The sequence below is a fragment of the Panicum virgatum genome, chromosome 4K (assembly GCF_016808335.1).
Source record: "Panicum virgatum strain AP13 chromosome 4K, P.virgatum_v5, whole genome shotgun sequence".
Classification (NCBI taxonomy): Eukaryota; Viridiplantae; Streptophyta; class Magnoliopsida; order Poales; family Poaceae; genus Panicum; species Panicum virgatum.
Window position 1 is genome coordinate 14,025,549 of NC_053139.1, and position 12,045 is coordinate 14,037,593.

Genomic DNA, 12,045 nt, shown 5'->3' on the forward strand with positions numbered 1-12,045 from the left:
TGTATATATGAGATGAAATACAATTCTAGTGTGTATACACATGGGTGTGAGAGATGTATCTATTTGTGAACAACGTATATTCTAAACTTTGAACTGCTTTGAATTTTATATGACAAGGTGATGTACATGATAAAGAAATCCATGTCAATAATTTAAATAATTTGATTTTATGTTTAGTTCCTTTTAGTATTATTTTCAATAAAGATGTAGTTTTAAGTTTCCATGATACATAATAAAAAATTGGAGCCAATCATCTATTACATAACTCAGAATATAAAAAATCATGTAAATAATAGAAAATAGTAAACCAGACTAAAAATATTGAAACTTGTACACGACAATTTTTATGTTGCCCATGATCTGAGCTGTCTATGGAAATCCTTGTACTAGGGGCGGCCGGTGTTTTAGTCAACCCTTAGAAATCATGGTATATCTGGGGCAGTTGGCCGCACAATCCGCCCCTAGAATCCCATTTCCAAGGGTGGAACAGTTGCTATAGTGCTTATCATGAATATATAGTGTAGGGGAACTTCTCAACCACGCCTAAAAAATAGAACAAAAAACATTTATATAGTAGTGAGAAAGGACGGCCCATCCTATATAGTACCCAACAGGTTGTATCCTCCATAGAGGCCCCCCAGCATTTCATGCCTGAGCAGTAACATTTTTGTCAAAATCCTATTATATTTCTCCCCAATTGATTTTGGCCCGAGTGTTTTGTATTTTGGTCGTGATGATATGGAGAGCTCTACCGAACTCTTCATCACGTAACTGTAAAATGAAGCATAAATATTTAGCCCCTGGCCATATGACTTGAACAATCTCATCAGTTCGAGGATTAAAAAAAAAGGCCTTGATGAGCCCACCAACCAGTGCACCCATAGGGTGTATACGCTGAGCATCGGTCTAAAAATTTTGCTTAGGTATACCTTGAAGAATTCATGGCTTGTATCAAATAGGTGCATCCGTAGGGTGTAGCCCTTGAACCTCAAATAATGAATTATTCATATGGTTCAAAGGTCAACTAGCCTGCACAATAAAACTAGAAGAATTCAAAAGTACGAGTGCTTTGGAGCTGAGTTCTGGAGGTAAGTGCTTCTCCTTGGGTCATTTTCCATAGTTTCTTAAACTATAGCCTCACTTGCCAATTATCCCTTTAAATAAATAGCCTGCACTACTCCACATACCCCCTTCACCGCCAGTTCAACCGGCTTTTGGATTAGGGCCTATGGTGATGTAATGAGCCATCACCAACGGTTCCTCACCCGGTGGTGTTCCTATTTTCACAATGCAAACAAAAGAAAGAAAACAGCAACGCTGCAAGTCCACACACTGCCGCTGCACAGCTCTTGCTGAGCCCTCGCACCGCCGGTGCTAAGCCCTCGTGCCGCCACCACTCTAGCTCCTCGCGCACTGCCGCCTGCTGCATCTGAGTGCCCTTCGCGCCGCTACTATTACAACTCCTCGCCCCTCCATCCGAGTGTGAGATAGAATGGAGGAAAGGGGGCACCACGGAAGACACGTGCACTAGGCACCGGGACGCGCGCTGGCCACCATGGCCCGACGCTGCTACTCCCGTGTGGGACGAAGAAGGGGAGGCGATGATGGAGAAAGAAGGAAGGGGTGGGGAGGTGCTGGTGACAGATTACGTGAGGGAGGGAGGAGGAGACGGGAGAGGGAGGGAGAAGAGAGAGGGGAAACACTGACCCAGAGAGAGAGAGAGAGAGACGAGTGGATAAGTGAGAGGGAGATGAGTTGATAGGAAAGGTAGAAGAAAAAAATTGGACATTACCGTCAGGGCAGATGTCTAGCTATCACCGCTGGTTCAGTTTAAACCGCCAGTTCGGTTTGAACTGGCAGTGATGATGAGGCATTTTGAATGATTTGTTTTGTAGTAGTGTAGGCATCATGCTCCCTATTTAGTTACAGATGGTACATTGATTCTTGATAGATCTTCTTGCATGTGAAATCAGAAATCAGATCTACCATTTATGACCATATACCTTATAGGTACACTTCACTCACATGCATGATCTTATAGATTGTGTTCATTATTTCTAGTATTGGTGGGTTTATCTCCATATGATTTCCACCCATAGATTCATTCCAATGCCATATCTTTATATTCTACAAGTAATTAATATATCTTGATATCTGCGGCGAACTGTCCCTTTAGAGATAATGAGTATATCTAGAGAAGTATTAAACTAGCAGGAAAACAATAGAAAATATTACATATATTAATGTCCCTAAAGATACGATGTCTGGTTAAATCTTTCTTTGCTCACGCGCTGTACTGATCCCCGTCCTATAAGAACCCACCATCCTACTACCAGAGCACAAGACCTAATAGATTGTAGCATACTTTCCTTTGTGTTTCTCTTCGCTGGTCTTCCGACCATGGGGGATCAAACATGGGAGGCCTACTTCACAGATACACCTCCTCCTGAGCCTAGCCTAACCAAAATCATCACAGATCTACGGAAGAGAGTGCTGGTGAGCCCCGTTTTTGTCTGCTTGGTATGCACCAAAGAGTCCAGCTCCCAGCAGCACATGGCAGTGCATTGCAAGAAACATGTCCAGGCAGGCATGGCAAAGGGGACTGTTAAGCACATCAAGTACTATCCAGACCACACTACATGTTATTTCTTCGGTATTAATCCACAGCCAACTCCTCGAGATTCTGGATCTGCAAACAGGGTTAGGCAAGTACCCATGCCAAGTTACAAAACTGTTCTTTCCTATGCTGGCAGTGCTTTCGTGTCACACCTGGCAAGTATGCTTCCTGAGAACCCTAGCGGAGTTAGTCCAGTCGTAACTCCCACTGGAGACATGTCCACCATCGATCTGACACTTCGACTGGGTTCCACTCCTGGTACCATAGCTGGTGCCTTAGAGGGGATGACACTCCCGTTACATGGTTCATCAAGGAGTGCTAATAACATTCACTTTGGTGATGACCCTAAAGGGAAAAAGGTGATCCCAGGGCCATATTATGATTGAAGGAAGCAAGAAGCTAGAGATTTCGTCTTAAAAATTTAGACTATTGTTGCATCATCTATCTCTTTAGTAGAATAAAAACTACCAGTAGCTTCGTTCATCTTGGGCTGCATTATCTTTAATTTCTAAATAAAGTTCTATTGTGGAACTAGTTTATCGTTGTGTCAGATGTATCAGTAGTTTGATCTGATTTGTATCATTGTGCTGCATGCAAGTTGTACTTGCTAATAATGTAATATACTATCTTCTCTTCATCAGTAATGAAGTTAGCATATCATAACCCAATTTTTTTCCTTAATGTAATTTAACATGTCAAAGCTCTATCCAACAATTGAAATTGTAATATGACGAGTTATTTGCCATGGTGAAACAAACTTTTCAGTATTTGATCTTCTTGGGAGTTTCACATCGTTTATTGTATTGCCACACAGTCACAATAAATTTGTGCAAGATCTTTTAAGAAGGAAAATACAATTTCATCTTCTTCATCAATATAAGGATTGAAATGGCTTATAATAATTTCATCTTCTTCACAGGAATAATTCTGTGCATGAAGAGGTGTACTCCCTGTATCAAAATAAAGTTAGAGCGATCACCCTTTTTCTGAAGCTATGAAATGATTTTTTAAAAGAAATATAAAGTGGGCATTTAATCTTTTATAAACATAAATGTAGATGGATTCTGCAAAGACATGTTTGCTGCCTGCATGCCTTGCAGGTGAGTCCAGATATATAATTCACATGATGTAAGGAAAGAGAAATATAATGTCGCGATGAATGTAAGCAAGCACTAGGACAGAAAATTGGTTCATATGCCCGGAGTATTATATTGGAGAACTAAAAGAAAAAGAAAGACACAAAAATTCTATTATTTGCAAAATGTATAGTTATCATAAATAATACAAAGCATGATGAACACAAAACTAGGATTCTATGTAATTCAGCATCAAAGTCAATTTATTTGCTTCTCACAAACGACATGTATGATCATTAAAAACTTGATATTCATTGTGCTCTAGTATACCTATTGCATATAATCACACACCATTCTAAGAGAAATTTTGGATATTGAGGCAAAAAAATTTTGATCAATACTCTGAGCTACAGGTAATCATAACAAATACTAGCTGAACTCGCTATCAGATAAGACCGTGGCAAAGCTAATTACCCAGAACTAGCTTTACATGTGGCAATCCAGGAACTATGCTGATTATTTGCGGTGTACCGGCATGACCTTACTAGGGCCAATGCAGATTTTCGTGTTATTTGGACTGATCTTATCTTATCTTATCCATGAGCCAAATAAAGCAGATCCCTGCTCTCTAATGCATTACTCACCATTGTTAAACACAAGGAGGGGAGCAGAACTAGAGGTAAACAAGTGCAGAAAATCCAACAGTGGCCTTTCAGGGCGATACAATTATAGTGCACAACCTAAACGTAAAAATTTAGCAAAATGCAACCAACACTCATGTAAAACTCATATGGACAAGATAGTTACGAACAGAAGAATTGCAGATTCTTGGAATATAATGATACAATTGATTGAAAGGCCAAGACGCAACAAATTCTCAGCCCTCTGCTTGTGTTCTTTTGCTCCAAGCCGAAATTTGTGCCGCACTAGGCCGTGGGGACCGAAAATTGCTCCTCTGCTTGTGTTCTTCGTTACCAAAGTAATGAAAGTGCTATGCCATGTTGAAAAAAAAGGAAGTGTATTATACTTCAAGAATACAATGTTAAATTATGAGTTGAATAAAGCAAAGAACTAGTATGGGTAGACCTAGAGTCTTGAAAGGATCGGGTGCACTAGCCTAAGAGGGGGAGGGGGTGAATTAGGCACTAATAAAAACTATGACCTATGGCTCCAACTAGTTTGCACAAAACTTAAACTAAAACATGCTATCTAGATGTGCAACTAGGTTGTTCTAGTGTGAAACCCCTATCCCAAAAGAGTTTAGCAACCTATAGCCTTTCCTATCAAGAAACTATTCTATGAAAGTAAAGGCACACAAATTGCTAGTATGAAATGCGGAAGCTTAATGAGCGGAATAGGAGATAGCAAACTCTTGACGTGGGTGTTTATCCCGTGGTTCGGTTAGCCACAAAGGCACACTTACATCCACGTTGTTGTAGCACTCACTAAGAGTACTGCTACTCGGCCACCAAGTCTCTTCCGTGAACACAATCACGGTCACCTTGGCCCCGGGTTCCACTAAGGAGCTTCTCCACAAAGGATGGGGGTCTCCACGTCCCCCGCACAAAAATGTCGTCGCCGCTCCACACCAAATCGGAGGGTCGATGACGTTGCCGGCGAGCTTCACGCTCCAAGGTGCCGGCGCACCAAGCTTTTGTTTTGGTTCGCTAATGAACCACAGCACAAAGGCTCGAAGCCTTGCAATCTCACTCACTAAGAGCTAATCCTTTACACAACACTCTCAAAGTGTGCTAAGGGATAAGGATATGATCTTGATGCTCTTGTATGGCTTGGAGATGTTGTTGAGTATCTGTGGGAAGTCTAGTAACTCCAGCAAGCTTCAAATGGCCGGGGTGAGGCGTATATATAGGCCACCAAGTCTTGTAGCCGTTGCTCCAACGGTCAGCAGAAAATCTGCGTATCATCGGATGAACCAATGCCTCTGGCTGGGGTAGCGTCGGTTCATCCGGTCACTCATAACCCGAAGTAGCCGTTGAACTCCTGATAGCTGACACAGTGACCACCGGTTGAACCGATGCTTAGCCGTCGGTTAAACCGGTCACTCACAGCACTTAACTCTTCTGCTGATGTCATTACACCGATGGTATGCACCGATGCTTCACCGATTTAACCAGTGCTGAAGACTTGGCTTTTGCGCGACTTGCATCGTCTCTGGAACACAGTATGCCCAATGCACCGATGCCCCTTTTTGAACCATCGGTTCATCCGGTGCCTATAAGCTGACTTGGCTTCGATTCCCTTCTGCACCAAAATACCATAGTGTCGGTTCTTCCGACAATCATCGGATGCACCGATGCTCATGCGTCGGTTCTTCCGGTGCTACTGACCGAAGAGCTTTCAGGGCGCTGCCCTGAACCCCCCGTAGGGGCGGCCCTTCGGGCCTTGCTACGCCTATCTTCTCTTTCTCTTTGTCATCATTTGAACCTAAAAGCCTGAGAATGATCATCTTAACAATCATATTAGTCCCATTGATTGTGTTGTCATTCGATCACCAAAATCACTCGAAATGGCATAAATGGTGCCATGTTCGTTTCAAGTCTGTTTATTGAATGCACTGACAAACTTTTATCCAGCAGTTCAGAGAGCAACACAGCATCATGCCAAACAAATACTGAGTCGGTATTAGCAATTATGAACAAATTAGAAAAGCACATTGAACTCCAGTAAAAATAATAAAACATATAGTCTAATGGAATCAGGCAGAACCCTGATTTAATACACCATATCCCTTTTCAGTATGTTTTATTCAGTTGACTGTGTACCGCACTCCCATATCGAAAAGGACTGATCTCCATTCTGGAACAAATAAGATGGGCCGAAGCCACAAAATGATATGTTTGTTTGGATTTGAATACTATCATATTACAACGAGGAACCATGACTAGATTGATCTTGGTAATAGAGAACAGTTAGGAAACTTTCTGGCAAACATACGACTGTCTACTGTCTAAAAATATTAAAAAGTTAGCAGCGTATACTCAACTTTCCATTGCTAGTCTAATCCCTATTGATGCTGCAGGTGTCACACACTGCAACCATACTATGAGAAAGTGGGACGCCACCATGATGGTCGTCGGCCACCATATCATAGTTCATAGCCACCTGCTGCTACAGTTGCTCTGCATAAAACACATCCATAGACTTAAGCTTACATGGGCACTAGGCGTTCTTGGCCAATCTATAACAACGGAGAAAGGACATCTTTATTGTCACATATTTTTACTTGTGTTAGCGTCTAGACATTTTTAGAAACAATTTTGGAAGTAGCAACTAGTGAGAGCACATCAGAGCAAGCACCAAATAAACATGCGCATATACTGAGTGATTAAGCATATAAACACAAAGCTAGGAGAAAAGGGATGGGCAATACCAAGAGAAGAGGACACCTTGGACATCTATGAAGCTTTGATCGTAGTACCCATACTTGCAGAGGACATGCTGCTCCAGGAGTTATACCTCTACCGTCCGGGTCCGGCCGCCTTTCTTCCACCGGCCATATTATTGGTGCGGCTGCGTTCATCCTCTCAGACAACTACTTCCCCTGATTATCACAGACAAATCCCACATGAGATCAGGCATCCCATCCGATCCACCAACCTCTGGCCAGTATCCATCGTGCAATTGTACAATGAAAATCCATGATTTTCCTAATTTGGGAATAGCTGATAGTGAATATATATGACCTTTTTGCCAATTTACCTGTTCAAACATATGGCTTCGCCATTTTACCATCTCAAAGAATGAATTTGCCGAAATACCAATGTAAACATTTAGACTCTATACCAGTATGAAGCCTACCATCATTTAAATTGTTCTTGATCATATCCTGTTTATGTAGTTTGGACCACTAGATTGTCTCTCATATGTATGTCTGTTTCATTTATATATGTTTTACCTAGTACAAAAATGAAGCTTAATGCGCTAGTATGTAAATGGATGAATTCATAGCCCACCTTTTTGTTCTTTTCCATGATGTTCATGTCAATTGCTAGTAGGAATGCGATAGGATTAATTACACTTCATTGCACATTTGTCTTATCATATAATAATTTACACTTGTGCTTAAGTAAAGATGATGAGGTTGAAGCCTTTCACTTCCATGCTTAACTATGACATAGGGTTGTTAAAACCATGGTTTAATTTTCAATGTATGACAATCATACTTTTATATTTGTTGAGTACCATATTTTACCCCCTACTGTGATGTCAACACAAGGGAAAAGAAGAGGCCGGGAGTTGTTGGGATCATAATTAATAGTCTCCATTGTCCTTACTATTTTAAAGGTGAACCATAGGTATTGCATTCCCGATGTTCTGCTACTTTTAGATATTTTATAACATGCGCGTGGTGGTGTTCGCGTCATTAGCAGGGCTAGGTTTAAGTTTTCCCCACATCACCATTGTCAGCACGTGGTGAATCTGTGCAGTAATCAGCAATAGCAGCTTTACATGATATTAATAGCCTCCAACAAATAGTATACCCTCATATGAGTTTACAGATGGAAGGAATCAAAGTTTGATTGTAACAATTATTAAGTCTTGTAATTCTATGCGGAATGTGTTCGCTTGAAGTTTAGGCAAACCTGACCACTAAATTGGACATTTTGGTATAATTAGAAAGTATAGGGAATTTTATAAATTTTTCAGATTATTAAAATACATCTTCATATGATTTGTAGACATCCAGTTAAGTGTTTTCAGGTGGGCTGTTCTGCTGTAGTTACTGTTAGATTGTCATATATATTAAAGTTTTCCTCAAGATTAACCTATGTTGATTATTTTCAGTGTACTTTGGCATAACTAGAAAGTTGTAGATTTCAATTTTGTCTTTCTGATGGCACAATATGATATTTTTTTAACCATCAATATTAAAGGATACAAAAAAAGATAAGCAACAGTGCTACTGTCGTGTCAAGAATTGTGTGTGTTTTTGTGAGGATGTCGTGTGTTCAGGCATAGGAATGCTTTAAATTATGTTTCTATTTCCTAGTATATTTGAGTTGATGCTGAGTTATATTTTTAAACAAGTGGTTCGCCTTCAGATCATGCTTAGTTTATGTTGATTTTTTATATGAAGGCAAATAGATGTAACACTGTGGTCTATAAGATGCCTTAACTTTGATGTTTGCATTGTCTCCATGTAGTTTCAGTATCTCACACTAGCGAGATATATGAAAAATGGAATTACTCTGAAAGTTAATAATTTTTTTAAGTATTTGATGTTTGTGCATTATTGCAATCTTATATTGAATATGCATATTGAATATGCATATGAAGAAATCATACATGAATTGGTGTGCATGCCGTCGTAGCCCAAGACAAAACCCTAGCCAAGAAGCCATGCCCAGGCTCCTGCCTCTCCTCATCTTGCTCGTCTCGTCAGTGCAGGTGTAGGGAACAAGGCCCGGGCGCGTCGTCTCGATGCAAGCTCGTGTCGGTGGCCCAGTAGGAGGCGAAGCTAGGCGTGGGGGGTGCTTCCAGCTATCTGCGCACCCTACACTTGCTGCATTATTGGGGCTAGGCACACCTGGGTCCTCGCGCCCTGCTGCTGTGCCCCTTTGGGTACAGAGAGGGAAAAGGAGAGATTGATTGATCAAGAGGTCATTTCCCACCTCTGTTAACACCCCATTAATGGAATGGCGGCAAAAATGGCATTGAAGGGATGAATCAAAATTTCTATGGCACTCAAGGGATTTCCAAAATTGTTATGGCATTGAAGGAAGAGGCAATAATTTTTGTTCCATTGAAGGAATTATCTCAATTTTTGTACTCTTGTTTATAATAAGGCATTGTGATTCATTTAATTTGCTCTACCACAAATATTTTAGTCCTTATAGAAATGGTACTTTTCAATATATCATGCTTATTATATGACACTATAACGACCATCTAAGAGAATACCCAAGAATATATATTCAAGCATAAGGATATTGTAGTTGTGAGATTATTTTACAAATAAAGAATGGAATCTATAAGATATGATTGAAATCCATTGGAATGTAACAAAGATAGTTTAGAAAAAGTTTAGAGCCAACATACATTTATGAGCATATCTTCTCTGATTTCACTACAACACCATATCTTTGTATTAATTAAATTGGATATGCTGTTTTAGTGTTTTTAATGTATCATATCCTAAGAAATATTATCCATAATGAACCAGATCTAAGAAAAATCTTTTTTATAGATATGCTATGTCAAGAAGTGAATCTGAGTTACTTGGGATATTAATGCGGCAAATCAACTAAAATTTGTCCCAGGTCCTATAAGAGCATGCCCCATCCCTCTCATATGAACAATGCAACCCTAGAGAATAATCTCCTTAAACATTTCTTCTATGGAGGGTCAAGCTTGGGAGGCTTACTATTCCCATCCAGTTCCTCGTCGTCCTTCAGTGACAAAAATCCTATTTGATCTGAAGACAAGGGAACTAGAGAGTCCCATTTTTGTGTGCTTACATTGCAGCATGGAGTCCCAAAGTCAGCAAGCCATGGCCTCCCATTGTAGACAACATGTCCGGGCTGGCATGGCCAAGGGGACTGTTGAGCACATCAAGTACTACCCTGACCATACATATGATTTCTTATGCAACAACCCACAACCAAAGCCTCAAGCTCCTAGATCTGCGCAACAAGCCGTGCCACAACCACCAATCCAGATTCATCATGTGCCAACAAACAGGTATAACCAGATCTTATCTTATAGTGGCTATGTTGTCATGTCAGAGCAGGCTAGATCTCCATGGGCCCAGTTGAATGGGCATAACCAACAGTTAATCAACATACCAAACATGCAACAACCTATACATGCAACTCCAATTCAGGGTTTAAACTGTTCAACATCTAGTGGCATAACGACTCCCAACCATAACGAGGTTGGTTACAGAACAATTCCTCGTCCAGTTCCACCAGTGATTGATCTGACGCTTCGTCTAGGCCCTACTCCTAGATCCATTTCTGAAGACTCCATGCATGGAACGACATTCCCTTTTTGAAATCAACGACTAATAATAAAGATTTCCTATGGTGATAATAGAAAGTCGTTAAGGTGATGTGCACCAATATATTGAAGGCTGAAACCAAGAAGCTGGTGCAACAATCCTGAAAAGTTTGTATTTTACTTGCAGCTATGTATGCAAGGTTAAATTTTCACAATAGTTTGTTCCATGAGGCTTATGTTTAGGATTCTCAAAATTTATTGTGGTAGTAGTATATGATGTAACAGCTTTATCAATATCCTGAGCATCTGGTATTATCATGTTGAATATATATATACTAGTTCAAGTTTTCTGTTTACTTATGAGTTCGTTATTATTAGATAAAGCAGGTGTAACATCTGGTGGTGGCTATGCACGTATTATATTGTTCAAAGACTAATGCTCCAAAATTTAAGATTTAATTTGTGTAGTTAAAATGAATACTATCACTTACCCATGCGTGTTACAAGACAGTGGGGATACATTTTCACATGAAAAAAAGCTTATTTTCTTCCTAATATACAGGTGCAACTCCATGCAAGCATTTTATCTTGATCTTAATCCACCTACTAGCTGTAAACATTTGATAGCGATCTGGTTTCCTGGTTCTGATGATTGTTTCAACGTGTGACTCAATATAATCTGTTTGAGGAGCAAAGTTTAAATGCTTTCATGGAAAGTTTAATTGAGTTAAATATTGACCACTTTTTAAAGATAGGCAAAATTTGACTATTTTTAATTCGTATGTATGGTGGATGGAAGATTTTGCAAATTACTCATTTTTGGTTTTTGGAAATTGGATAATGGAGGTACACGTAGCACATATTTGGAGGGTTGAGATGACAAAAATGTAGAAACACCAACTCTTACCTTTACCTACACCCCCAACCCCCAAAAAAACGGAGAAGAAAAACCCTAGCCAGGTTCCCCACTCCTTGAACAATATCCCATAGGGTACATTTGGTTGAATGTATTATTGAATATCATGGTGCACAGATGATTGCATATAAATCATAGAGAAGAGTGTTCAGTTAACTGCATGGCCAAGAAGCCTGCATGAGTGGATACAAATTAAGATACCTTATCTAGCCCGGTGGATTCACTCGAATATAGGGTTTCCACTCATGGAGACTCAGTGGATGTGCATTGGGTTGACTATCATAGGGTTTTTGAGATTGTACCAGGCCATCACACAACTCATAGTCCATTGATTTATAGGAATGTGCCACCCCCTAACACTTAGTTTATCATGTGATAAATTATATAAATGTGGCTTTCACTCGTAGTTACACATGGGCATATTTGCTAGTGAATAATATTGATAGCCTATTTCGTCCATCATTGACTCTCAACCT

The 12,045-nt window shown here is 40.1% G+C and overlaps 1 protein-coding gene across 1 annotated transcript; it reads left to right on the forward strand.

Moving 5' to 3' along the window:
• The first annotated feature begins 2,400 nt into the window (after positions 1-2,400).
• On the forward strand, positions 2,401-3,003 carry LOC120701926. Its single transcript, XM_039985721.1, has one exon. It carries the CDS (start codon positions 2,401-2,403, stop codon positions 3,001-3,003), a length of 603 nt encoding a protein of 200 aa, XP_039841655.1.
• The last annotated feature ends 9,042 nt before the right edge of the window (positions 3,004-12,045 follow it).

Excerpts from the sequence above, each read along its gene's own strand:
- LOC120701926 (XM_039985721.1), top strand. The coding sequence starts at position 2,401 with ATGGGGGATCAAACATGGGAGGCCTACTTCACAGATACACCTCCTCCT.